At 50.6% G+C, this 26,775-nt stretch overlaps 4 protein-coding genes across 15 annotated transcripts; 2 read left to right on the top strand and 2 right to left on the bottom strand.

The window, feature by feature from the left end:
- Nucleotides 1-870: 870 nt before the first annotated feature.
- On the top strand, nt 871-6,619 carry rnf224 (ring finger protein 224). Of its 4 annotated transcripts, none has more exons than XR_011183503.1 (4): nt 871-1,271; nt 1,959-2,933; nt 3,452-3,506; nt 3,943-4,624. XR_011183503.1 is itself a non-coding variant. In XM_015366567.2 (3 exons), the coding sequence occupies exon 3, from the start codon at nt 4,624-4,626 to the stop codon at nt 5,203-5,205; it is 582 nt and encodes a 193-aa protein (XP_015222053.1). In that variant the 5' UTR covers nt 2,482-2,933; nt 3,452-3,506; nt 3,943-4,623; the 3' UTR covers nt 5,206-6,619. The 4 variants fall into 4 exon arrangements, 2 of the variants coding, with proteins under 2 accessions (XP_015222053.1, XP_015222052.1); XR_001480715.2 differs by having other exon boundaries at nt 871-1,304; XM_015366567.2 differs by lacking the exon at nt 871-1,271 and having other exon boundaries at nt 2,482-2,933; nt 3,943-6,619.
- On the bottom strand, nt 6,608-12,340 carry prpf4 (pre-mRNA splicing tri-snRNP complex factor PRPF4). Of its 3 annotated transcripts, none has more exons than XM_006640489.3 (14): nt 12,257-12,340; nt 10,991-11,178; nt 10,613-10,799; nt 10,411-10,498; nt 10,235-10,314; nt 9,533-9,626; nt 9,156-9,250; nt 8,852-8,910; nt 8,617-8,740; nt 8,393-8,482; nt 8,175-8,297; nt 7,958-8,065; nt 7,577-7,695; nt 6,608-7,460 (listed from the first exon to the last, which is right to left on the bottom strand). In XM_006640489.3, the coding sequence occupies exons 2-14, from the start codon at nt 11,151-11,153 to the stop codon at nt 7,267-7,269; spliced, it is 1,524 nt and encodes a 507-aa protein (XP_006640552.1). In that variant the 5' UTR covers nt 11,154-11,178; nt 12,257-12,340; the 3' UTR covers nt 6,608-7,266. The 3 variants fall into 3 exon arrangements, with proteins under 3 accessions (XP_006640552.1, XP_015221983.1, XP_015221984.1); XM_015366497.2 differs by having other exon boundaries at nt 10,991-11,273; nt 12,257-12,322; XM_015366498.2 differs by lacking the exon at nt 12,257-12,340 and adding an exon at nt 12,056-12,199.
- Nucleotides 12,341-12,648: 308 nt separating this feature from the next.
- On the top strand, nt 12,649-15,361 carry cdc26 (cell division cycle 26 homolog). Of its 3 annotated transcripts, none has more exons than XM_006640488.3 (4): nt 12,649-12,745; nt 13,006-13,078; nt 14,082-14,222; nt 14,514-15,361. In XM_006640488.3, exons 3-4 carry the CDS (start codon nt 14,142-14,144, stop codon nt 14,697-14,699), a joined length of 267 nt encoding a protein of 88 aa, XP_006640551.1. In that variant the 5' UTR covers nt 12,649-12,745; nt 13,006-13,078; nt 14,082-14,141; the 3' UTR covers nt 14,700-15,361. The 3 variants fall into 3 exon arrangements, with proteins under 3 accessions (XP_006640551.1, XP_015222298.1, XP_069039350.1); XM_015366812.2 differs by having other exon boundaries at nt 12,695-12,745; nt 13,009-13,078; XM_069183249.1 differs by lacking the exons at nt 12,649-12,745; nt 13,006-13,078 and adding an exon at nt 13,589-13,694.
- A 96-nt stretch (nt 15,362-15,457) lies between these two features.
- slc31a1 (solute carrier family 31 member 1) lies at nt 15,458-24,356 on the bottom strand. 5 transcript variants are annotated; one of them, XM_069183246.1, is made up of 6 exons: nt 24,170-24,356; nt 22,655-22,741; nt 18,714-18,822; nt 18,508-18,580; nt 17,899-18,067; nt 15,458-17,683 (listed from the first exon to the last, which is right to left on the bottom strand). In XM_069183246.1, exons 2-6 carry the CDS (start codon nt 22,657-22,659, stop codon nt 17,482-17,484), a joined length of 558 nt encoding a protein of 185 aa, XP_069039347.1. In that variant the 5' UTR covers nt 22,660-22,741; nt 24,170-24,356; the 3' UTR covers nt 15,458-17,481. The 5 variants fall into 5 exon arrangements, with proteins under 5 accessions (XP_069039347.1, XP_069039348.1, XP_015222296.1 ...); XM_069183247.1 differs by lacking the exon at nt 24,170-24,356 and adding an exon at nt 23,253-23,422; XM_015366810.2 differs by lacking the exon at nt 22,655-22,741 and having other exon boundaries at nt 24,170-24,352.
- Between the last annotated feature and the right edge of the window lie 2,419 nt (nt 24,357-26,775).

The following is a 26,775-nucleotide window of genomic DNA, read 5'->3' as shown; positions in this document are numbered from 1 at the left end:
ACATTGCAGACATCTTCTGTCCACTTTCCAATATGAATGGTGATTCCATGTTCATATTAAAATTCTCTACACAGTATCTGCACACCTGAATAGTGATCCTGTCTGGAGCCCCTGTACAAAATCTATGTGAGTTTCACCAGGAGGAAGAACACCATGTTAATGCTGGACTGTCCTGCTGGCTGGGCTCCCCATGTTAATGCTGGACTGTCCTGGCTGGCTGGGGTTCCCATGTTAATGCTGGACTGTCCTGGCTGGCTGGGGTCCCCATGTTAATGCTGGACTGTCCTGGCTGGCTGGGGTTCCCATGTTAATGCTGGACTGTCCTGGCTGGCTGGGGTCCCCATGTTAATGCTGGACTGTCCTGGCTGGCTGGGGTTCCCATGTTAATGCTGGACTGTCCTGGCTGGCTGGGGTCCCCATGTTAATGCTGGACTGTCCTGCTGGCTGGGGTCCCCATGTTAATGCTGGACTGTCCTGCTGGCTGGGGTCCCCATGTTAATGCTGGACTGTCCTGGCTGGCTGGGGTCCCCATGTTAATGCTGGACTGTCCTGCTGGCTGGGGTCCCCATGTTAGTGCTGGACTGTCCTGCTGGCTGGGGTCCCCATGTTAATGCTGGACTGTCCTGGCTGGCTGGGGTCCCCATGTTAATGCTGGACTGTCCTGCTGGCTGGGGTCCCCATGTTAGTGCTGGACTGACCTGCTGGCTGGGGTCCCCATGTTAATGCTGGACTGTCCTGGCTGGCTGGGGTTCCCATGTTAATGCTGGACTGTCCTGGCTGGCTGGGGTCCCCATGTTAATGCTGGACTGTCCTGGCTGGCTGGGGTCCCCATGTTAAGATGGTTTCCACTGTGCTCGGATGCTGGGGAAAGTGTTGGGTTTCTGAGTGGCTTCTAAGAGCGAAGCAGTGGCTGTAAACTGATCCCTGTTTCACCTGTTCCCGAAGAATAGAAACCTGAGCCGGTGACAGCTCTCACCCCACCTGACAGCTGCCGCACCAGGGCAGCAGCAGGCCTGGCACCTGATACAGGCAGGTGGGCAGCACACTGCAGGGAGCCTCTCGAGAGCCGGTCCGATCTCCCTCTCCGAGCTGCAGGATGGCTTCAGTCTCAGTCTTCAGACTCGGGGCTGATGGGCACAGGACTCCAGGACTCTGAGCTGCCCAGGACATTTGCAGCTGGGGATCTGGACACAGCGGACATGAGCGAAGGCGGCAGGCAGCCACATCACAACCCCAGAGGGGCTCTGTAGGTCTCCACCGCAGAAGAAAAGGTCAGAAGTAAATGCAGGGAACAAAATGTAGAGGTAAAAATCTCAAATTTGAACTACATTCAAAATGAAAAACGAAGTAGAAAAATTTGGGGAAAATTCATGAATGAGGAATCTGTTAATTACTCTCTAATTAGATCAAATATGAATTAGAACTCCACTTGTTTTCACACCATAAAAAAAGATAAGATGACCTATCTAAACGCAAGCTTTAAAATAATCAGTCAACATTATTCATGGTTGTTTTGTAGCTGCTGTAGGATTGAAACAGAAATGAGGTGCTTGAATTTCTTCTTTCAGTAAGACTGAAACCAGTTTCTGAGATATATTAATGTTTCCAAAGCAGTTTCATACAGAGTAGTTCAGTTTTAATTATTCAAGAAACGTATTCCAACATTTATGAGCAAAAACTCTACTTCAAGTTTTAATGTCTTTTGCTTATAGACTATTGAGATTAATATCTTTAATTTCTTCTCTGTTTGAGGATACCACACCATTTTCTAGGAAGTGTATCCATAAAAAAGAAGGAAAAATTCCTTTGTTTTCTGACCACTGGTGCTAGAGATGCAAACAGGGCTGAGGGCTGTTGCTGTGGGACAGTGCTGGACAGGGTGGAAGAGTTTGCTGGACATCTCGAGGCACACAGAGGATTGAGGGTGACCGTCTTGCTTTCCGTGTTTCTCCCCTCAGCGAGGATGCCCCTGGAGGCAGGGGAGGCTCAGCCGGAGATGGCGTCTGCCTCGCAGGGGCCTGCAGAGGGCAGCGTGGAGCTCGCGGCAAAGCACGGCAGGGACAGCCGCAAGCTGGACTGCATCATCTGTTACTCCTCCTTCAACCTGGCCGAGAGGCTGCCACGCAAGCTCTACTGCGGCCACACGTTCTGCCAGGCCTGCCTGCGGCGACTGGACGTGTTGCTCAATGAGCAGCTCTGGATACCCTGCCCCCAGTGCCGCCAGAACACCCCTCTGCCTCGCGGGGGCGCCAGCACGCTGGACCTGGACCTGGCGGCCTTCCTAGCTGCCAAGGCCGAGGCGGAGAGCCAGCGGGCTTGCACACAGCAGGGTGGCGCCGATCTGGAGCGCAAGCTGTCGTCGTGCAAGCAGCCAATCACACAGCAGCCACCGTCGGTTTGGTCCCGGGGTACTCCCTCCGAGCCGCACTTTCCCAGGAGCCCCTGCTGCAGGACGTGCTTCTCCTGCTGCTGCGCGTGAGCGGGAGGATCGTTCAGATGCCTTCGAACTTCACGGCTCCCCCCTCTGTGAACATATCGCACGGTCTAAACACTTTCTAGTCACAGGAAGACTCCTGACTTTGTCTTGAATGGCTGATTTGTGTGTGATCAATCAACACCCTTTTACTAGTATCGGTTTCTTTGAGCAGGAAGCAACAGGCTGTTTCCCATGATTAAAGAAGGTGAATTCATTTAATGAAACAGGATCAGCTGTCTTGCACTGGACTGTATGGTCATGTGATTAAACAGCGCCACTTCGTCCCTTTTTCTCAAGCACACAGTGTCTGTGTACTTGTCTGTACCGGTGCCTATGGTACTATAAGCCACCACAGCCAGTCATGTTTCCACCTGAGAGGGGAGACTGGTAGAGAGGAGCACCTTGAGGGCAGCAGAGCCTCACAGGAGCTTTCTCTCTCTCGTTCTTCGAGTTTAAGGTAAAATCTGCGAGACCTTTGCAATTCACAGCTAGAATTTAGTTATTAAAATTAGTGTTCAAGCCTTGTGGTTGTTAGTTTTTACTGCTACTGTTATTCATCATATTGGAGCATAGCTAATGTGAAAGAGTTAATCTCTGCATTGTAGATCTGGCTGGTTTTCTTTGTTATTGCTTAAGCTTATCATTTGTTGAATACACTAGCTTTCTGTGGCTTGTGAGCAAAGGCCCAGGTCTGCAAGTACTGAGGGCCAGTGTGGTAGCTGTGTGCGCGAGTGGAGCTGTTCAACTGCAGCAGCTCACAGCGCACCTGTGGACACTGAGTCACATGGCCTGAGCACACCTGAGGCCTGTTTCCATAACGACACCCCCTTCCCTCCGCCTCCCTGGAGCCCTGCTCCACTGCGAGCAGCAGTTCAGCAGTCTCCAGCACAGCCGGCACCCTCTCTCCTCTGCAGGTGCTCTTTAACTGCTGTCAAGTCACTGAAACGATTAGATTTTGTGTTTTTCACTTCACAGCCTGTGAGCTCTTCGCACTCGGACCCCCGGAGCCAGGCCACAAGAACAAGGACAGGTAAGAGCTGACACTCCTGTTTTCTTACACTGCGCTCAGAAGAGCTCCGGCTCTCTGCACCAGGAGAGGAGGCAGGCTGGCTCGAGACAGAGGGACCGCTGCTCTGTGTGTGTAATGGGAGTCTTAACCTAAGAGCTGTGCTTATCTGCGTATGGGGAGCAAGTAATTGCTGGGTGTTTCTATGTGGAGAGCTGTGTGCAGCAGACAGCTGTTCACATGAACACGGTGACCACTGGGGTCCAGAGGCCGGACTGGGCCCGGCAGGCAGTAAGCCACACCGCAGTGCTGCCGATCTGACAGTTCACTTCGCACCGAGCTCAGGGGCGCCATTTTAAACTGATGGTTTTGGTTACATGACTATTCTGCCCACAGTCGCAGCCACAAAATGCGTCTGAAGAGCAGTCTAAGCTCACATTTCTCCGTCTCTCATTTACAGATATAAGCTGTGGACTGAGAATGGGGACTCAGGGTGCAGCTCCTGCCTCTGACCCTCCCCGACAGGATCCCCAGCATCTCTCATCCAGCCCTCTGCCCAGAGAGGCCCCTGTGTGCTACAGCTTTTGTGGAGCGAAAATCAGAATCTCCAGAACCTCTGTTGTTGTGCCCTGCTGGTAAACGCTGAGAGATGAGGGCATTTCCAGAAATACCTGTCTCCACAGAGCCAGCCCCTCTGGGCCATCGCCTGTAAGGAATCACCTGAGCGTGAAGCAAACAGGAGTCAGCTGTCAGCAGCTGCTGCTTGTGAAGTCCCTCCAGTCTGGAACCATGCTAGTTTACTCTCGGAGACAATCCCTCATCCAGCGGTGGTTTAAGCAGCACTGAACTTGTTGAGCGTTTAGCAGTTTGGTTTGTGGACTGGAAGCTGTTCATTTCAGAGTATTCGTATCTGCAGGCTGAATGGGGGGCTGTAATAAGCTATTGGAGTGGTGAGCCGGTCTGTATAGCGCTGGAGACTGAGCTGGCCAGTTGCTCCGCAGGGCAGCCCAAGAGCACAGCGATGTCTCGGACACACCTGCCCTTCCTGAAGCCAGCCGCTGCCCAGCGTAGCTGATCAGGGCACCCGGACTGCTTTTCTGCGGCGCGTTGCCCAGCACAGCCCCGACACCCAGTGTCAGCCATGGCCGAGGAGCCCCCCCCGCCCCAGCTGGACTGTGCCATCTGCTGGAGCCCCTTCGACAACGCCTTCCGGACGCCCAAGCTGCTGGCGTGCCACCACGCCTTCTGCCTGGAGTGCCTGGCGCGGCTCAGCCTGGCGATGGACCCCGAGCCGCAGGGGGGGCTGTCCTGCCCGCTGTGCCGCCGCCTCACGCCCCTGCACGACGCGCAGAGCATCGCCGAGCTGCCTACAGACCAAGCCCTGCTGGACCGCCTGCGGCTGGAGGCCCGGCCCGTGGCCCTGGAGGACGGGCGGCTGTGGTACCGGGCCGCCCCGGCCCGCTCCTGGCTGCGGCGCAGCCGGCCCACGGTCTACACGCTCAGCCTGGACGTGGAGCGCCGGCTCCGGGCCGGTCAGAACCAGGTGGGGCCCGGGGAGGAAGCTCTGGTCTCCGAGAGCGAGGAGGAGGAGGAGGAGGAGGGCTGCTGGTTCAGCCCTCAGTTCCGCGTCTTCACCTACCTCACCTCAGGGATCTTCGGCATCTTGCTGCTGCTCCTGCTCTGCTTCCTGTGGGCCCGCAGGGACCTGTGGGTGGCACCCTGAGACCGGGGACCTGGATACCCCTCCAGCAGGGGGGGCGGGGGAAACTGCAGATTCCCACCAGTGGCTCCTTCCACAGGACTGCAGAGACCCGTAACCCTTGTGACACAAGGCAGCGCCTGCTGGCAGCTTACCTCCCCCTCCTCTGGCCCCCAGAACCCACCAGCTGCGCCTTGTCAGCTGCAGCAGCCTGATGCCACTGCCCGGCCACTCTGTCCTTCACAGTGGACAGCAGCCCGATGCCACTGCCCGGCCACACCGTCCTTCACAGTGGACAGCAGCCCGATGCCACTGCCCGGCCACACTGTCCTTCACAGAGGACAGCAGTCCGATGTCACTGCCCGGCCCCGCTGTCCTTCACAGTGGACAGCAGCCCGATGCCACTGCCCGGCCCCGCTGTCCTTCACAGTGGACAGCAGCCCGATGCCACTGCCCGGCCCCGCTGTCCTTCACAGTGGACAGCAGCCCGATGCCACTGCCCGGCCACTCTGTCCTTCACAGTGGACAGCAGCCCGATGCCACTGCCCGGCCACTCTGTCCTTCACAGTGGACAGCAGCCCGATGCCACTGCCCGGCCACTCTGTCCTTCACAGTGGACAGCAGCCCGATGCCACTGCCCGGCCCCACTGTCCTTCACAGTGGACAGCAGCCCGATGCCACTGCCCGGCCACTCTGTCCTTCACAGTGGACAGCAGCCCGATGCCACTGCCCGGCCCCACTGTCCTTCACAGTGGACAGCAGCCCGATGCCACTGCCCGGCCACACTGTCCTTCACAGAGGACAGCAGCCCAGTCCCACTAGCTTGATCCAATCAGCGCCCTGATGTGCATCACATGCCCGTCGTTAATAAGAGGAGAGAAGTACTACTGATAGTATTAAGAAAAATTAGCTGTTACAAAAACAATGCTTTCTAATCTGGTGGTGAATTATAGCAGACATGGGACAATCCGAAGATTTAAACAGAACTGGCCCAACTATCCCCTGTATTTGTGTGCCTAGCTTACATAATGACTATGACTTAGTAAAACATGGGGAAAATGTAGCAAAATGTCACTGCTGTCGTATTCACTGAATGAATAGAGTCTGTTGCACAGTCTGCCTGCTGACAATGGGCTGCCAGCACACCGATTCGTGTAACAAGGGGCTGCGAGTAGCCGAATGAATCCAGAGATTAAGATTCAATGAAGTAACTGCAAGGGAACTGACTGAAGATGTCAAATGCTGGTCATCCACACACAGCCCTGCAGGACTTCTATAACTTATCAATGAAAATGACCCAATAATGGTCATTCATGATGACAACCATCAGTAATGTCTTATAGTCAGTCAATAATAAGTCAAACTGCAAATACAGACATTCCAAATGTAACCCAATAATGGTTGAGTAATGCACGAAATATACAAATTATGTTTTTTTTAACAAATGTTTAATTCAGTCATGCTGAAAAACTCATGTTTACACAGAAAAAACAAGGGTGCTCATTTTTTAAACTAAAAACAATTGTAAAACGAAAGAATGCTGCTTGATATGTGGTTTCTTTTCATCCATATCCTTTACTTTCTGGTATTCTAAAGAAAACAGCACAGCAGCAGCTGCGTAAGGCTGGATTAACACCCACTGTCCACAAGAGGGAGCCGCTGTAGCATTAATCAATGAGAAGTCCAAACCCTTGTTCTGTCCCCTGGCTGCTCAGAGCCAGTAGGGCTCGCCCTGTGAAAACCCCGGACTATTTAAAAAAAATAAATTCAAAAGCCTGAAACTGACCGTGGTTTGTAAGTCTACAGTCAGCTGTGAAAAAAAGGACCTCTTTGGTCTGAGGCGTGGAGACCCGCTGAAACGAAGGTGAATTGGTAAGAGGAGACAGTTTCCTTGAGGCCTCCAGCTCTGGTCCTGAAGTGTGTTACAGGCGTCTTCACCTGGGTCTGAAGAGCAACCTCATGAACTAATGACTAGTCTTCTAAGAAGCTAAAGGCTGGGGTAAGATGAAACAGACACATGGCTCTGTATGGCCAGCGTGGGGAACTCCAGTCTAGAGTCTCTCATACTGGGGTCACGGTCTCCTCTCACTCCGACACCCACAGTTTGAAGGTGCGGTCGTAGGAGCAGGTGGCGATGAGCTGCCCGTCGGGCGAGATGTCAAGACCCATCACCTTCCCCTCGTGGCCGGCCAGCGTCTTGAGGGGCGACCAGCCCGGGTGGCTCCAGACCTTGGCGGTGTTGTCGTAGGCGCCGGTCACGAGGTAGTGCCCGTCCGTGGCTGGAGGGGGAGAGAGAACGCGAATGTTGAGAGGCAGCTAGGAAAGTCAACAGGTGGGAAAAACAGAGGCTGGCAGAGAAGGAAAGAGGAGCTGAGAGCGCGGCAGCCAGACTCACGCTGGAAGCGGACTGAGGACAGCAGGTTCTGGTGCGCGGGAATTGTGTAAACGCACTTCCTCTGTCGCAGGTCCCACACCTTGCAGGTGTTATCCCCACTGCCCGTGGCCACATGAAACCTGCGGGCAGGGGCACAGGTTAGCAGGAAGGACACACTTCAACTTCAGGCTGTCTCCGCAACCCTGCTGAACATACACACAGTCCCCGAGTTCACTGTCCACAGCAGGGCATCACCTGCTCCTCCGGGCGCCTCTGCTGGGTTCACTGGTGCAGAAAGCACAACTCCAGCCTCTCCAGCCAGGACAGACTGTGCAAGTTACTTGCACCGTCTGGGGGTGCTACAAGTAACCCCCCTACTCAGAAACCTTACTCCCACATTACCCGTTGGGCGAGAAGTTGATGCTGTAGATCTCCTTTAGGTGTCCCTCCAGAAACATGACACAGCGGCCTGTGCGCAGGTCCCACACCCGGCCGAACGAATCCAGACCCCTGGGGACAGAGAGAGAGGCTGAGGAGAGTGCAGACCGGCTGGAAACAGGGCGCCGGCACTCCATGCGGCGGGTCCGAAGGGCACGGCGCATGCGGCGCTCTCTCGTACCCGGTGCCGGCCAGGGAGCCGTCGGGATGGAAGTGCATGTCGTGGACGCCCTTGCTGTGGCCCTCCTGATGCAGGATTTCCTCCTGGGCCTCCAGGTCCCACAGCCGCCACGAGTTGTCGTAGCTGAGGGGGGAAGGTAAAGGCCAGGGGTCAGAAAGACGGGCTGACCGTGTGCAGAGCAGTCACGAGCACCACTGACCGCACCGCTGCGTGCTCACCAGGTGGTTCCCAGGAAGCGGCCGGAGGGGTGCCAGGCTACCCGGGCCACACGCATGGAGTGACCCTCAATGTCGGCCACAGGCTCGTCGCTGTGGAGGGGAGAGCAGAGCTGTGTTAGCGACGCAGACAGGGAGGGAGCAGAACCGCGAGGGTCAGACAGAGGAACAGGAGCGCACAGACGGAGAGGGACAGATGTGAGAATCGGGACTGATGGGAGGCAGACCTGTCCAGGCTCCAGAGCTTGACAGAGCCATCGGCGGCGCAGGACGCCAAGTTCACGTCCTTCTCGTCCAGAGACAGTGTGGCCTGGGGGTGGAAGGTGATGGCACCTACGTTGGTGTTGTGTCCTGAGGGACAGACAGAGGCCGTTAGAGTACCCGGCCCCCACAGTGGACCCCACAGCCTCTCTCTGAAAGCCCTGAGTGAAGGAAAGCTTGTGAGCTGGACAGCAGACTCACCCCTCATGGTGCGGATGAGGCTGCAGTCAGGGATGGACCAGAGCTTGCACAGTCCGCTCCTGTAGGAAGAGGGACGTGCTCAGGGAAACTCACCGGCACGACGGACACAGAACCATGCAGTGGGAGACCCGTACCCTCTGAACATGAGTCATCAAAACAATATACAAAGAAACAAGAGGAGTCCATGAAGTAACTCATAACCGACAGGCAGGAAAAAGAGGTACAGGATTTAAAGTGTGTATATCCAGCTTGGGGCACTGGCGTGTCAGGCACCCTGTCAGCGGGGGGCGCTGGAGAGTCTCACCAGGATGCTGTGACCAGCATTTTGGAGTTGGGGCTGAACTGGCAGTAGGAGATAGACCGGTCATCCCCAATCTGACTGCAGAAATTATTCAGATTCTGAAAGACCCAAGTGCAAAAAGACAAAACAAAAAGAGTCAATAACATCAGGTAATTTGCATGGATTTAAAGCATGCCAACAAATCGAGTTTTTGAGTTTGATTGTTCAAGTATTAAATCTTTACTAAAGGAAAATCAAACAAAATCAGGAAACTCAAAAAAATCTTTTGTACCCCCCCCTCCCCCAACACAAAATCACAAACCAGAATCGCAAAGCTACATCCTCCAAAAAACGTGAACCTGCCACCCTCAGCTCCCGCCTGGCTTCCAGGCCCCACCCACCCGCAGTGACTTGTGGAGCTCCTGCTGCCGCGCGGTCCGGGTGGATTCTGGGATCTCCTTCTGGTCCCGTGCTGCCTCCAGCCGCTGCATTGTCCTGGGAACACAGAGCACACAGCGGGGTGACCCTGCCACCAGCCACGCCAGAGACTCGCCAGCCATGACACTGCGACCACAGGACCACCGCTAACTGGTCAGGGGCTGTACAATACAAAGTACTCCTGCCGGACAGACCACTGCCCCTCAATCACTGCCACTGACAAACTGAGACAGTCAGGAATCACTTCAACAGGCTGATAAAAGATGCTGGACTGCAGCCATGCAGTTCCAGAGGCTGACGGTGCTGCTACTCCGAGACAGAGAGGGGCTACACGGTCGGGGGCGATATGAATTCTTTTATGTCTCCACAGCTGAGCTTCCAGTGCGCTTCCAATCAAAGCCTCCGACAGCAATCAGCAGTGTTATATTAACAGCAGCCAGCCCAACCTGAGACACCCAGACAGGCTGCACTACATGTACAATCAGCACATCCTGCAACAATGCGCACAACAGTTCTCACGAGAAGATATAAAACAAGAGTTTTCTAGATGAAAAGTATTTAGTGTGCAGGTTAAGTATAACACAACCTGCTACTCTCTCATGCTGCAGTGCATCTAGAAGCAGGATTAGATGCCACTGAGGAGTGTAAACACCCTAGTTTCTCACCTGGGTAGGGAGTATCGGGCCAACCACAGACGGGCCTCCTTCAGACTGCCTGGGCCCTCATGGTACCAGGTCTGCTGGAACTGAGAACATGAGAGACAGAGAGGGAGGTTATTCAGACTAAAGAGCAGAGAGTGAAAAGAATAAAAGAATCCTGTCCTGCCCAGCTGCTCCTGTACCTCGTCCTGCGACCGCTTGGATTTGTCGTCCTCCTTCTTGGACTTCTTCAGAGCGTCAGTTCCCACCACCGACAGGATGTTCCGCAGCCTGGAGGAGAGAGGAGGCTTCAGCTCAGCCGTGATCTCTGGGGCTACGCTCCCCGCAGACTGGCACCACCGTCACTGCGCCCCCCTCGGCTGACCTCTGCCCTGCTGCACCCACCTCTCCCGGCGCTCGGCGGGCCCCTCCCCGAACAGCGTGATGGGCTCCCCCAGGGCGCGCAGGCAGGCCTTCACCTCCGCGTCATCAGTGGAGACGTTGATCTGCCGAGCACGCTTCCTGCGCTCAAACTCTGCCAGGACTTCTGCCTGACGTTCATTCACCCGCTCCTCCAGCTCCATAGACTCGCCTGAACACAGACAGGGCACCGTTCAGCGCCGGGCACACAGGCGGGGCCCCGCTCGGGGCGCTGGCACACAGGCGGGGCCCCGCTCGGGGCGCTGGCACAGACAGCCGACAGCGTCAGTGACACGCGGTAGCTACAGGCCCCGGCCCAGTGGGGGCTGTGCTGTGTGCTGTAGGCCTGAACTGCGCACTGACCGCTGCAGATGTTGATGTTGCCGGCCTCGATGCCGGCCTTCAGGGCCTCCCTGCTGGCGCCGCGCGCATCGCCCCGGCCCAGGCGCTCGCGCTCGCGCTCCTCCAGGCTGCCATAGAAGATGCGCGACTTCTTCACCGCGGGCACGTCCTCCTCGTCCGACATCGTGCTCGAGCCACTGGACCGCTTACTGGACACAGGGAGAAGGAAGAGAGTCGAGAGCACGTCTCCCCAAACTCCTGGACAGCACCCTCCGCACGGCACACAGCGGGGTCCGGATCACAGCTACACAAACACACAGACGCACAAACACACTTTCACCCAGGACAGGCGAGAAGGGTCCCCAGGCCGGAGGTGTCCTCTGTGTGAACACTGAGAACAGGGCACTGGGAGTCAGCAGGTCTGTGGTCACCTGTAACATCGCTGTCGACCCAAGAGTCATGAAATACCTTTCACATGAGACTTATCAGGACAAAATACTGACCTGTAACATCACATCACATTTTCTGTCCACTATTAACAAATGAGAGGATGTAAAGCAGCAAAATGAACGGGTTTTGTGCTGTTATAGGTGTTTAGGGTGACAGTGGCCGCGTAAACTCACAGGTCCACAGGTCCTGTAGCAAGGGTGTGTAAGGACTATGCACAGCATGAGTCGATGCGTTTAATATAACGTTGTTTATTTTGAGTATAGTTGATTTGTACTGTTAATGTATTTTTTAAGTGCGTGTAAAACATAACTGCTTGGATTTAAATCAAGTTTCTAAGAAATCAGAAAGTCTTATAGTTAACTATGTTAAACGGCAGTGGGAGCCAGACTGCAAACAAGGCAGCAAAGGTTAATAACTGTCGGCCCAGAGACATCAAGACCGATCGCATTAGTTTTCACGTTCAGCCAAATTAAACGTTGAATTCCTTAAGAAATGTAATAAAAGTAAGTCTACTTTCCCATAGAATCACAAACAGGCAGCGCAACGAGGAAACAGGACGAATTCAAATATTTCTACGCAACTCTGAGGATATCACGAAGAGAGGAGAAGCTACTTGAAGAAAAGTCACATCATTACTGTGTCCAGGAGCGGTGTTTCCGAACAGCAGTGCGACAGATATCAGCGCTGAGACGGAGCAGCAGATCTGAGGACTTAAACACGTGTGCAACCCTGCAGACCTGACCCCAGCTCTGCTCCAGGAACCGTGGACCCCACACACACTGCGGAAACTGCCAATTAATCGCTTCTATTATGAAAATGTATTGAAGTTACAAATACCTGAACTCCTAGACGAAACCACCGCGATGCTGGCGAGAGGAAGCGAGTATTGCACGAGCGCTCTCCAGTGGCAGGCGGACAAACCGATACCGGAGCCGGAAATTGCGTCACTGGTTGTAGTAGCAACCCATTCCGGACGGACAGCGCGTTCTGTCGGCCGGGAGGCCTAATAGACTTAAGGAATGTATTTCAAAACATATTTTTCCAACTAAATGTAAAATTCACCCATCGGTTAGTCTCACATATATTACAGAAGATATATCTATCACTTGAGATGGTGCATTGTTCTGACACATCATGTGCCCCAATATGAACCGCTAACTCATGAAACAAGGGGCTCACTGTAGTCCTATCTGGGAGATGTAGTTCATTGTACAAAGGAAGCAATCTGGATTAAGTCTCATTAGACTACAAATCCCATCTACAGGGGGTGCGCTTCCTTTTGTGGTTCACCGTTCATTTCAGCGGGGTCTATATACAATATAGGAGGTATGTGGGGTTTAGGACTACTTTACGTCCATTATTTACTGTATGTTTGCAATAAGAAGAAGTCCCAATTCCTGTAAATGTGTTTATTCCGTGCCTGGCGGCCTGTGAAGGAACACTTGTAATTTGAAGTTTCGAAACTTGGTTGACTGTTGCTGTTGTCCTCCAGACCTGCTTCTGCAGCCGGGCCGCTGGCAGCCTCTTCACCGCACGAATGACGACGCCCGGCTGCCTTTCTCATTTTGTCTTTATTTTGTTTTCAGCAGCAACGCCGGTTCGTCCGGGACGAGTGAGCGCAGGCTGGTCGGTCCGCGGAGAGCGCCGTGCGAGAGCTAGGTACCTCGGTTTGAGCTGCCTCGTCAGATATTCCCACCTGTAGCAAAGTATTATCTCAGTTAATGAATGTTACGAACACTTGGTTTTATTATATTTAGAGGCTAAGATTAATGCAAGTGCTGCCCCTTATAGGCACCGATGTTTATACGTTAGCGAGGCAGTATGCAGGATAGGCCGGCTAATTACTGAGTTCTGAACAGCACAGTTTGATAACTGTTAAAATCCTACCCTAGGTATAATATATTCTGAAATTATTAAAGGATTAATAAAGTAGTTTTGAAAGCAATAAAGTGCATTAAAGTAATAAGATAAGATCACTTTATTGGCCATATACAATTTCTTGCATCAGGAATTTGTCTTTTTGCATACCACAGCTTGCTCTCCATGAGACACACAGACAGGGAGAGAAGCTGGGGGTCAGAGCGCAGGGTCAGCCATTTATACGGCGCCCCTGGAGCAGCTGGGGCCTTGCTCCAGGGGCCTTGCTCAGGGGCCCAATGAAGTAGGATTCCTCTGCGGGCCGCTGGATACGAACCGGCAACCTCCCAGCCACAGGCGCAGATCCACCGCTCCGCACCTCAGGAACACAGTAGTACAGCAGACAACCAGACAATCTGTACGTGTATTAGCTACACGAGAAAGGCGTGCATGGCCCTCAGCTGTTGCATTATAAAAAAATCATGTCGAGGAAACATTCTGCAAGTGCCACCTAAAAAGTAGTGTGTTGCATTCTTTTATCATAAAATATATGGGAGTCTGAAAAACCTGTCTGATGTGACAGATGGACAGTAGATAAAACTTCCTGTTTCCTGTTTCCCAGAGTTTGGGAGAAAAAAGTTTTATTCTGTGAGCTTTGCCCCTTGACGGAGGACCCGTCCAAGCGTTACAGCAGCTGTCAGTTCAGTTCTCGCCGAACCGCGAGACCCGAGTGGTACTGGTGGTACCGGCTTGCGCGGTGTTGCTAGTTGCTAAGTGGAAGTCTCCCTGCCGCCCCTGTGTCCAGGACCCGGTTCCCGTGCTGCCGGAGGTGGGGTCCAGTCCCCGGAGCTGCCACACGGCCGCCATGCTGCGGAGGAAACCCACTCGCATCGAGCTGAAGCTGGACGACATCGAGGAGTTCGACAGCGTGAAGAAGGAGCTAGAGGTAGGAGAGCCGCTGGAGGAGCCTGCTGTGCTAACACTCCCGGAACCTGAGGACGTGGGGATATAACGTTAAGGGCAAGAACAGGCCCTCCGAGATGTGTTTTCCTGTGAGTGGTTCTGTCACTGTACGTGCCTGATTATTCAAGACCCCAGCCTCTCGGCCCGGGCAGGCCGAGCACGCAGGGCTGCAGCGAAGCTCGAGGCTCTGGCAGGCTCCCTGGGGCGGAGGCGGCGGATGGCGCTACTGTATTTGAATGAATTGACAGAGCCTGTTTGCCCTCCTCGCCCACAGAGCCGCAAGAAGCAGCGGGAGGAGGTGGATGTGGTGGGCGTGGCCAGCACCGGGGACATGGGCGGGGCTACGGCTGGGGGTGCCGAAGGCAAGACCAGGGAGCAGATGATCAATGAGCGAATTGGGTACAAACCACACCCCAAACCCAACACCCTGCCCTCCCTCTTTGGAAATCTGCAGTTCTAGGGGCTCCTGGGACACTGCTGTGGTGCAAGTGGACTGGCTACACACAGACCATCTTTCAGACTGTTCCATCACCAGCTCCAGCAGGGGGGGAAGGCATTTGTAGCCAAACTGTTTTTAATGCTTCCATAGCTGGACTGTTTTTTCTGGGAGTGTCTCTTGGTGCTGGATGCTGGTGTACTGACAGCTGAACCTTGGCTAACAAAGCCACCAGAGTAAAGTGAAAGAACTGGGGGTGGCACAGTGAGAGAAAGGGGCATCTCAGTGGGGAGCTGGGTCCTGGCTCCAGGGCACTCCATGCGGAGGACTGTACCACCGCTGGCCTCTAGAGGGCGCCAGGATGCAGCCACCAGTGTTCTGAGATTAAAATGCACTGGAAAATATTGCCGATACCTTTCTAGGAGCACTCAGTTTTTATGGATTTGAATGGAACTGACATTTAACAACAATTTTCTTTCTGAAACAACAAAAAACTTTAACAAGCTTCAGTGAAAGAATGATAAAAGTTTAATATCACCAGATGGCAGTGAAACAAGAGAATGTCTCCCTCGCCCAGGCTCAGGGTAAAAAACAACAAGGCTGTGGAAGCAGTGTCTGTGTAGACTGTGGTTATATGCAGTGTTTTATTTTTTAATCGTACAAATAAAACCATCAACATGTCGTGACCCTGTTCTTGTCAGGCAGCTCAGTCTTTTGGCCTCACAGCTGTGTGCTCAGAGGCTCTCATGCAGGGCTCAGTAACTCACAGGAAACGGCTCGGGTCAGCTTTCTCGTACCATTTATTGATCAGTTACCTTCTGATTGGTTACAACAGTACAAGTAGATATGAGCACATACTGTAGATGATTGCTGGCAGGCTGATGAGCCGGGACTGCGGTTCACCGAACTGGTTCTGATCCCAGAGCTGGAACCCGGACTGTCACTGCACAGCAGCTGGAGCCTTGCGAGGTGCTTATCGGATCACACGGGTGGAGCAAAGAACACGTCGCCTGCTCATTCCTGCCCACATAGAGTCACTCGGAGCAGTGTACTTTGTACTTTTAAATGTCCTGTTTCTTGTGTGCTGGATTACATACAAGAGCCAGCAGTTGCTGAACTGTGCAGTGGGAATCCAGATTCCTGCTCTGTATTGCCCCCAGAACTGGTACAATCCACACCTTGGTAACACACATCATATCGAGGCTTTTGGTACAATAAAAATTAACGGCACATGGCAATTAAAAAAAAATTAAAAATAAAGTGACACATGAATCTTAAGTTCATCTGCACAATATGACAGACACCTTGCCTGCTGGTCCTCTAGAGTTAAGCCTGGAGAGTGTTGCTCAAACCCCAGACTTGCAGGCCCCCCTGCCTGCCAGGCCAGAGCAGAGTATAGGGCTAAAGGTTGAACAGCTCCAGCCTCAGCACTTCACTCTGATGCCTTTAGAAGCAGCTGCCTGTCTCTGGGGCAGCTGCAGTTAACGGCTTGATTTTGAAACTCCTGGACTGAGTGTCCTCTGAGGCTGAAAGTTTGAATCTGTAGAGACAGAGTGTAGCTCTGTTGACACTAACTAGTGACCCAGAATGCCAGAACTGTCGGCCCCCTGCTGGTCCAAACGTCTTGGCGAGTCTGGTCTCCCTGGAAGCAACACAACTCACTCATCCTGGATTGTCGCCACAGCAAGGCTGCTCTGGGTTTAAATTTAAATTAGGCCACAGTGCAGTAACATTTGGAGGGACGGCAACTCTGATTAATACACGTTACTTCATGTACTGCAGTTAATATGCTTCTGCAGCCCAGTGGCCATGGAGGGGTTCAGAGACGGTTCCTGATGGAGACGTCGACAGGCACTCCGTGCTACAGTAAAAGTTCATGTAACTAGAAACTCACCCTGGAGTAGCTCAGGCTTGGGTTGGGAGTCTGACTGGCTACTGTGCAGCCTGGGCTGTTCTGCACCTGCTGGCCTGCTGAGTGTGAAGTGTTAAAAGGAAACGAGAACACTTAGCAGTAACGCAGAACACTCCCGTTGCTAAGCAGCACAGGCTGCTGTGGGCTTCAGGCTAAGGCACAATGCTAGTCGAGGGAGCCTAGTTCAGCTGCGTCATGGCTGCTGATTTGCTGGTGACCCGGTGAAACCAGCTGTATCAGCCCGGCTGGGGGTTGGAGCTCCGGCTGGGCTGTGGGGGAGGGATTTAGAAATGTGTGGGGGGACACTGCCAGGTGAGGGTGGACTGTACACGCGCAGGACCAGTAAGGTGGGACTGTCTGCTGAGTCACAGCTCTCCCCACGCTGGCAGCTACAGGCAGATCAGATTGGACCTGATGGGGCTCCTGCTGGAAGGACACCCACAGGAGGCGGTACTGGTGCCACATGGCCCACAGAGCTCCGGTTTCACAGGCACGGCTGTCGGTAGAGGTTCTTCATTGTCACCAGCTGCTTTGTGTTCTCGCCATCTTGTCCTGAATTCAGGAAACTCCTGAATACATAATCATATAATAACTTAATTTCAAACGTAATACGCGGTGAAAGTATTCAAATTGCCTAATGAATTGAATAATGGCTCATTAAAGTCTTTTAAGTATTGAAGAGGAATGAGACCCAGGAGACCGCTTCCCTCTGAGCTGCCAGGACACCGACTGCTGCCGCATCAGGAGAGACAACCGTTAAGGAGGGTGGCGACAACCTGACCGCTCCCACCTCTGGACATCAGAGAAGGGAGGTCACAGGGTCAGCGGGTCTTGGCAAAGGCTGGCTTTGAGGTGGACGTCCAGTCAGGAGTTGGCTCAGGGCTTAGGGGTCAGTTAGTGACAGTGCTCAGTGATGTCCACCACCACAGCCTTCTTCCAGCTGAACAGGAAGTACCCGGTTCCGGCCCCTGCCGCCACAGCAATACACAGGAAGCCATTGTAGGTCATGAAGATCAGCATGAGAAAGTAGCTGACCACCACCTGGATCACATGCAGCACCGTCTGGAGCAGGTGGGGCATGCTGAACATCCGCTGCCTACAGACAGACACCGCGTTACAGAGATGGACACTGACACACAATGCACTCAGAACTGAGACTGACAGCATTGAGCATGTAAATTGTACAGAGAAGTAACGTTTCTATAAGGAGCTTCTGGGATCTTTGACGTCATGTCATTAATATCAGTGCCCATCTCCATAAGTCCCCATGAGTCCCCATGAGTCTCTCAGTGCATCGTGCCCCTCACTCACCCCACGGTCTTGTGCGTCTCCATCAGGACGGTGCCATTGGGCCCAGGGACTGGCATGGAATTGTAGCGAACGCTGACCTGGCTCCGCCGCAGCAGGAACTCCCGTCCGATCTTCAGCCCCTCATAGAACACAGCCAGCAGGAACACGGCGATGCACGCTCCCACCATCTCTGCACGACAGTTCACACAATAAGGACTCTGAGCCCCAGAACCGCTCGGCAAAAATGAGGAAGTGCAGACAAACTCCTCTGACACGCCCACTTTCTAGCCGCTCGTGTCTGAACACAAAGTGGCTCGGAACTGACTGGAGGACAGAGACTTTCCTCCCCAACAGCACTGCAAGTTGCAGGAGTCCAGAGTGTAGCTCTGTCTCCAGATGCCCAGAGAGCCCGGGCTGACTGATCACAACCCTGCCCTCAGCGGGGATCAGCCACCTGTGTGTAGCCACCTAGGGAACCTTATCACTGTCAGCTACTACTCAGGCTCGAACCCCCGATGTCAAAGTCACAGAGCCAACCTGGAATCATAGGCAGCAGGTAGACCATTATTCAGAGATCCAGGGGCAGACAGATACTCAGGTAGCGTGTAACAGAAAAATGGAGAGACTGACCTCCTGGACTGTTGATGACGAGACCAGCGAACAGCAGCTCCACATTCTTATAGTCCATATAAAAAGTCATTTGCTAGGAAGAGAGAGGAAGAGAGCTAAGCAAATTAAATTCTGACAATTACAATAAAACTTACTGTAGTATATTGTGTAAACTGTTCTAAAAGGTAAAAATGTTCACACTACTTAAGTGACAAACTTATACTTACCATTGACATCCCATGCTCCATATCACCATGGTTATGGTCACCATGGGAACCAGTGGTTGACGGTGCCATGGTGCCGTGGTTGTGGTGCTCATGTGACATATTCATGCTTCTGTGGGGGGGATGGGACAGAAAGATTGATCAGTCATCAGCAGACACTAGGAACACTGTGCTGAAACTGGTTCTGTAAATCTAACGAGGAGTTTTAATCCCAGTGTCCTGGCTGTAATACCATTCCGAGCTTCTGCTATCCAGAGATAAAGAGACAGAGATACTGAAGTGATTTAAAACTTCCTGGCCGGTAATCAAGAGTGATTGTTTGCTAATAAAACCAGATAAATCAGGCCAATAGAACAGGCTACCTGGACAGAGCAGCCCTGGGGCAAGGTGCCTGCCTGCGTGTTCAGCTGTAATGGCGTCTCAGCCCCAGTAACTCAATCAAGGTGCACAGATGCTGCTCTCAGCTCCCTGATCAAATTCTCGGCACCCCTCGGGCCAGGCAGTTTGATCGGAACGATGCTGATTGAAAGGAAAATGCAACTAAATTGATAAGCTTGCTTGTAAACACGCTGTTCACTCTGGCAGGTACAGAACAACCTCTAGGCTGGACAGCAGGGAACAGTCTGAGCAGAGAGAGGGGTGAAGGACAGAAAGACAGCTGCAGAAAGAACTGGGGTTGGAGATTTCTTAAGGATGGACAAGGATGAGTCAAACAAGAGCTCCCTCTCATTTTTATATTTCTCAGTTCCAGGACAGGCAATTACATTCAGACATTCCTTTCTAGCTTTATTAGCAAACTGCCTGCGACAGTCACAGCAAGGTCACAAGCAGATGCTGTGGATATAAAGTGTCACTTTAATTATGGCTGCACTGTATTGGATTTTTATTGCAAAAGTGGTAGGTCTGGCTGAGCTACATTCTCAAATGTTCCTGGAAATCAAACAAAGGCTGAATTGAAGAAGGGATTGAAGGACAAACTATCAATAACACTTAATCACACTTTTTTTTCTCCAAAAACATGTCTTCAAATCCTTGAAAGAAAATCTCTCTTCAGAGTGACACTGCCCACATGAAGCCGATTTTGAACTCCTGGACGCTGGGCAGTTGAACTCGAGCAGGCAGCACATGTAGGAGCTATAAGGGCTGGTTCCAGGCTGGGAGGATGAATGCAAGCAACTCTCGGCAGTGAGGAGAGGGCTGACAGCTGGGCCCGTGCAGAGCTCTGCAGGGTGTCCAGAGTCCAGATGCTGATGGCTCTCTGAAATCTGGCTGATTAGCATCTCAACAACCACTGTGACCTGATATAGGTCAACAAGTACATGTTGACTCATGTAAATAAAGAAAACAAATACACCAGTGCAAACACAAGCTTACTCTCACACACAAATACATTACTAACAAACAGACACAAACATAATGCACTGATATATACAGTCATGCACTGAAATTGTCAGAAAGAAATGCACACTCATAGGCACACACACACTCTATGCATGACCTGAAGGCTCTTTTATCAGCTCCAGAGATTTTATTACAGTCATCGAGTAAGGCTGTGTTCAGATAAGTGTTTGACAAAGTACACTACTAGCGAAGTTCTTTACAATTGGGTTTCAATTCCAAATCTGTAATCTTTATGATTCTGCTGTAAGAACAAAGCACTCTACACTCTTACCCAGTCATATTTCTTTAGTCTTCATGCCACACTTCCTGGTCTACACATAGGAAATTACAATATTGTCAGCTGAAGAGTGGGCTGACCAGGGAGAATGAGCACTTAAGGCTTAGGCTCATCTTCAGAGGCCTTAAACATTCTGCTGTTAAATCAAGCTATACCCTGAGAAGAACAAAGGCCATCGACACATTTCACCGACCAGAACAGAACTCTGGCTTCTTCTAAACCCTGGGGAAACGGAGCCTCCTTAGCCACTTATCATGCATTCATCCTGCAAACTGTTCCATAAGAAGCACACAAAAATATGTACCCAAGTTCTTGTTACAGAGATGCCAGTCATTCAGTCTCTCACTCACCCAGGTTCCTGCTGTCTGTCTTCAGCCTCTGACCAGCTCTGGTAGCACTTTAGCACTTGGTGTATAGGAGTGAAGCCCCAGAGAGAATGTGTGTTAATCTGTCAACTGCTCTCTCATGTGATCTTTCTCCTGCCTCCAATTTCCTGCCTGAAACACCCCTAACCCTGCCCACAGCGGACAGGACTCCTCCTACAGCAGCTTACAATATATCTGCATCAGCTCTAGTCTCCTCCCTCTCCCTCTCATGCAAAGTCAATCTGTACTGTTAAACACCCTCTTTCTTGCCTTCTGCTGTCTCTCTCTTTATTTCCTCTGGCAGGGAAATCACTCCATTCCCTGTCGATGGAAATCACCCATTGTCTGTCTGGTTTCAGAAAGTGGCCATTCGGCCATAACTACCACTTTTCCAGTAGCTGTAACAACCACTGTAAAGAAGTATCTTGAGTGGCTCATGACATAACTCAGGATCTACATCACATAGTTCAGGTTAAGAGAATAGTCAGCTTCCTTCAGTCTGCATGCCGGAACATGTAGGAAAGTCAATGTAGATGATGCAGTTAGTACATTACTTCATAAATGTTCTCATTCAGAGAAACACAAGTCTTATTTGACTTCACTGTTGACAACTTTGAGTTTTTCTGGCCCCTGCAGATCTGTGTTCCGTTTATTCATAATCTGGAATGTAATGAGTTTCACTGCAACGAGCAGACAGATCAGTTCCTCTCCAGAGCACAAGAGAGCACTCAAGAAACAGGCCCTCTGTGACCATCTGGTTACTGCTTCCTGGGCTATATCTCTGACCTTGACCCTGAGTGTGCTTCTGGTTTACAGTCAAGGCAGATGGATGAGTGTAACCCTCTTCAGCAGGCCAGGAAAAGAATCAGAGTCCAGGCTAGAGAGGTGAAGCAAACACCAGGCCTTTATTTCAGGACTGAACTTAAGGCACCATACAGCAGCATGAAAGGAAGAAAAAGTTTCTCTCTCCTTTTTCTTTCTCCGCCCATTTCCTCTTTACAGCCAGATAACAGAAGTTACAATCCTCAATCCCACCCAACCCCCTCTTCCAGCAGCGAGATGGCTTTCCTTTCTAGCCTTTCTGTTTTCAAAAACTGAATTTGTAGCTGCCTGCAGTCTACGCGCTGCGTGTCATTATCCCAAGGACGTATTGTTAACAAAAGAAGTGCTTTAAACATAAAGAACTTTTTACAGATGCAAGGTCATTGGTGCTTTGAGTACAGGCATAATGTTATAACTGCAACAATTTTGAGATTATAATGGTGTTATATAAATGATGTAGGTGGGTGCCAGTACCTACAGCTTCCACATACCAAAAAACATTCCTGAACATCCCTGAAATTACACATCCCCGAAGGACCAATGCTGTGCTGAAAGGGGCTGGTGGGAAGTGTTTTAGGAGCTCAGTGTGATGAAGAACTGAAATGCAGACAAGTCTCAGGGATTCAGCGTCTACCAAACCTCAGAGAAGCATTGTGGTGCTGGTAAATTGTGACCTTGGGTAAATAACAGCTCTTAATCAAGAGCAGACTGCTTTCCCTCCCTTTGCAGCTTTCTGATCCAGTCTGTCAGAAAGGGAACACACAATACTCATTCTTGACCCCCTGCAGGGCTCAATCCTAGCTCCCTACTGCAAAGTTCCACGACAACAGCGCATTAATTAAAACACAGCTCGGCGTTTACTGACTGAACAACACAAACCTTCTGCCTGGGTGGGAGTCAGCAGCAGCTCTGACCTCAGGAGTTGCTCATTCAGAGACCCACTTCAACGGAAAGACAAACCTTCCCCTGAAGAGCGGGACTCTGGAGACCTGGTCTGGTCAGTCTGCACTGGTGCCCACGGCACACTCCGGGTTTCTGACTCATACAACACTCATTTCATTCCTCTTTTTTCCACCAACCTCATTTCCGGTAGATTGGATTCCTGGAGATCTCTGCACCCCTACCGTTTTCCAACCACTTCCCTAAGTGCCAGAGCAAACTTGATCCTGGTGGAAAAATGCCTTGTAAATAACCCTGGATATGTGGACACAGCCAAAGAATTCAGAGAAAAACTTCAATCTGAGTATTTTTAATATGAGTAATGCTTTAATAAGAAAAAATGTATGGGTGTCTACTTTTACTTCTTTTTTACAGACTAGTGTTTCCTGTTTGTTTGGTGTTCAGTTTGTTGGAGCAGCTTGGGCACCAGCAAGACTACAGCTGTGTCTCCATCTGGGACTGAACCCACAGACTACACAGCCTGGAGCACCGCCCCACACTGTGACGTGTCCACTCTGTTCCCTGTACTCCTGCTCTCTGCTCATCAGTGCCCACACTGTAGCCCGTACTCCTGCTCTCTTCATCTACACCAGACAAGCCTGCCTGCAAGACTGTTCAGTGCATCAGAACTCAGCACTTGCCTTGACAATTCTATTGAGCCTCTTTATATAGAAATATAGCAATTGGCTAAATACAAAACATGAAAGGTTTCCCTTTTCAGTGCCGATATTGCTGTACCTGTACCAGACTCCCAGCAGACGGCCATGTTTCACATAAGAAAGAAGAAACTCCTGTAGAAACCTCGGCTTCTCGGCTTCATGAAAAAACAGGCTGGTCACTGTAGCTGAGCTGGAAGTACTACAGCTAACCTGAGCCCAGCTAGGAGGTAAACAGTGTAGTATTGACTTTGGCGCTAACCCTCCAGAGCAGACTGTACTTACTGCAAGTGAGAGTCAACAGGAAATTGCGCAAAAGTAAATACAAACACTGAAATACCAGAGCAGGACCTGAAGGTTATTTCTAAAAAAAAACAAAACAAATTTCCAACCACAGCTTGTATGGTGTGCTTCGGGCTGGTGCTGGGGCTCTGTGTGGTCTCCCCCACTTCCCTTTGTGACCTGGGGTGTGGGTCAGAGGAGGCCAGCGTGCCTGTTGCTCAGTCGGGACTCCGAGAGCTGACACAGCGCTGCCCGCACCCTCTGGAGAGCGGTTTCATTACACTTCAGCGATTCTCTTCCTAAGAACATACAGCACGACTGGAGCAGTTTAATGTTCTCCAAAAGCATCGATCTGACAGCGATATGAAGAGACGCAGAAGCGCTGATGCAATCCTGCACGGCTCTCGCCTTCAGATGGCACACACACCGGTGTGCGGACTGCGCATCTCCAATGGGAACCAGTAACCAGTTCATCCGCAAACGCCAGCAGACGACTGTTATTTTTTTAAAAAAGCTCAAACTCACAGAAACCCCCTGAACATCCTACGTAAACTCATCATCAAAAAGCGCTCACTAACACACGCGAACATCTGCCGCTTGGCACTCAGGATCGTCATAAAGAAGCGCACAAGAACAGAGGTCAAACTGCAGACAACAGACCTCCTGTCTCCCCACATCCCACACACACACACACGGCCCAATATCGGATATACCTACCCTCGCCAGAACACCCTCCAATAGTGCCTGTTTCTCCCCTCCGCTTAATCCCGCACAAAGCGAACCGGCTAAATTCTCCAGACCAGCCGACACCGTCCCAGGACCCAGACACCTCTCGCAGCAGCAAGCTGACGTAACACACAGGCTGCAAGCGATCCGCCAATCATCGTGTCCGCAGCACGGGACTTCACCGGCTTCCGGCTCTGCCACATGTACACACGCAAAAACCGCAATATCCTAAAAAATAGATTCTTTGTCGTCCACAGGCAGAAGGGGGCTTAAATGCTTTAGATTTTAGGACATCTAATGCTATTTTTAAGATTAAATGGATACAAAACTATTAAAATAATTAGCAAAGTATGTGGCATATAATCCCCAATTTGATATTTCAAGAATTAGGGGTATAGAGTTTTTACTTAAGTGTAACTTTGACATTGGAAAAATCCCCTTGAAACTTCCTAGTTTTCATAAACGTACTTCTAACGTGGTCACTTATGTGTAAACATAACTTTTCCCCTCATAGATTTACTATTTGGAACAACTTTATATAAAAGTTAGAAATAAAACCTTGTTTTTAAAATTGGGTTAAGAATGGTATAATTTGGATTAAACAATTAATCAATGCTGACGTTGAAATATATAATTACATCGAGTTTGTTAATACAATATTTCTATTAATTTTGATCAGTATTTCATTGTAATTAACGCGATTTCTGGGGAAATATCGGCCTTTTGGCTAAGATCAAGTGTATCTACGCTTTTCAAAAAGCCGCCTGTAGATGACCAGACCAGTCCCGAAACAAATAAGACACATGAGATGCTACAGGCATCTTGGGTTTTGAGGAGTACAGCCTGGCTTCCCGAACACAAGCAGCAGATACATGCTCGACCTGTAGGAGTTAAGCACGAAGAGGTCCTAAAATATCTCCTGTAAACAAATTACATGTTTTGGAATGCATGAATAACATTGAGATAATGTTGACAGATAGATGCGAGTATGCATTTACAGATAATTATTCAGATCGCCTCTAAATGCCCTGCAGTATTTTTAAGTGAACGACGTTTACAGCGCTAAAATACATCCTAAGTATGTATTTGACGCTTTTATTAGCAGACCATTCTTAAAATTAAAGGTACGATGGATTGGTCAGCACTGTAATGCGACTATAACAGTTCAGTGTTAAGTCTTGTGTGAATTTCCAAATTAGGTTTTGGCATCGAAAAAAATACTAATTTCGTGGGTCACATACAAGTTTAAAAGCATTATGAAGGATCAACCAAGAATTTAGAACTTAATATTTTTATACCTTCGCAGTTTTTATTCTCATGTAGCCTCACTCGATATTACCCTTGGGGCGATGCATTTACTCCAACCTCTGAAATCCTTACGTAAAGGCAAGTTAAAAGCTCCGTGAAGCTGCCCCCCCTACAGACAGCACAAACGATGAAACCCACCTCATTCGTTAGCGCTACGTTTGTGCCGGTTTGTGCCGTTGAAAGTAGCGTTTGTGCTGCTTTCGTTCCCGAGATACACAGTGACTTTGACCTCCAGTGACCCCGTCTGCCGAGTTCAAGCGCTCTGTTACAGTTTAGCTCGTACCATTAACATTATAAAGACAATCAATATCCATAAACATATGAGCCTCCTTAGATGTGAATAATACTAAGACATGACGCATGCCGACAAGTTAACCATCTATGACATGAACCTGTGGCTGTAATTTACGTAAAATCACCGTGATTGTAAGATCTCTGTTTTTCCTTTTCTTCCTTTTCCTTTCTTTTCCTACCGTGACTTTTCCTGTTGCCAAACGCGTAACTGTGGGATACCATCGGGCAAGACCTCCGCAGCTTGTCATGATAGGGACCCCATGTATATCGCATGTATATCGCGGCAGTGTATATCACGACTGGCGCCTTGCTTCCATGCCACCCTGCCACAGCTATCGCAACAGGTCTCATATCAGGACATGATATACCCAGATAGACGTGTCGCGATGTATGTACTCCATGTCACGACATGGGGGTGGGGCATTTTGTCAGGGTATGTCATATCGCGATATACGGACTCCATGTCGCGACATAGGACAGGGCATTTTTGTCGGGGTATGTCATATCATGTCGCGACATGTTCTGTAAGGAATACATGGTATTTGAACAATTTTAATCGTATATTTAAGGTAGAGGAAACACCTGCTTTGTACTTCAAAAATGAATAGAAATGTAAAGTCTATGATCATTATATTGTTATGCTCGTGCTTTCAATGTTGTTTTTAATTGTTAAATTATATCGCTCTTGAAACTAATACCTAAAAATGTGAATATGGGCTCTCGTGTTGAACCAGCGGCATTTTGGAAACTGGTATCTCTTCACCAATGAAAGGAGTACACAAGCAATACATTTTCGGGAACATGGTTAAAAATTAAAAGAAAACACCTAACCCGATGAACTGTTGTGACATCTGTTGTGCTTCACAATCAAAGTGATCAGCGTGCTTCAGCTACGATTACCAGCTGATGCAGATGCCAGTATCATCAGTAACTCCTGTGCACTAGTACTGCCTACAGTCTTTCCACCGGCTCTTAAAGAGAAGAAGCAGACTCTG

The sequence above is a fragment of the Lepisosteus oculatus genome, chromosome 24 (genome assembly GCF_040954835.1).
Source record: "Lepisosteus oculatus isolate fLepOcu1 chromosome 24, fLepOcu1.hap2, whole genome shotgun sequence".
NCBI lineage: Eukaryota > Metazoa > Chordata > Actinopteri > Semionotiformes > Lepisosteidae > Lepisosteus > Lepisosteus oculatus.
Note: the sequence above shows the minus strand (reverse complement) of the source record. Positions and strands in the feature narration are given on the sequence as shown.

Coding starts and splice junctions, on each gene's coding strand:
- slc31a1 (XM_069183246.1), bottom strand. Junction 18,581..18,713: donor TGGAGCATGGGATGTCAATG/GTAAGTATAAGT, acceptor CTCTCTTCCTAG/CAAATGACTTTTTATATGGA. Junction 18,068..18,507: donor CGTCATCAACAGTCCAGGAG/GTCAGTCTCTCC, acceptor ACTGTCGTGCAG/AGATGGTGGGAGCGTGCATC.
- cdc26 (XM_006640488.3), top strand. CDS start 14,142: ATGCTGCGGAGGAAACCCACTCGCATCGAGCTGAAGCTGGACGACATC. Junction 14,223..14,513: donor GCGTGAAGAAGGAGCTAGAG/GTAGGAGAGCCG, acceptor CCTCGCCCACAG/AGCCGCAAGAAGCAGCGGGA.
- rnf224 (XM_015366567.2), top strand. CDS start 4,624: ATGGCCGAGGAGCCCCCCCCGCCCCAGCTGGACTGTGCCATCTGCTGG.
- prpf4 (XM_006640489.3), bottom strand. CDS start 11,153: ATGTCGGACGAGGAGGACGTGCCCGCGGTGAAGAAGTCGCGCATCTTC. Junction 10,800..10,990: donor CAACATCAACATCTGCAGCG/GTCAGTGCGCAG, acceptor GTCTGTGTTCAG/GCGAGTCTATGGAGCTGGAG. Junction 9,627..10,234: donor GCCCGATACTCCCTACCCAG/GTGAGAAACTAG, acceptor CTGTGTTCCCAG/GACAATGCAGCGGCTGGAGG.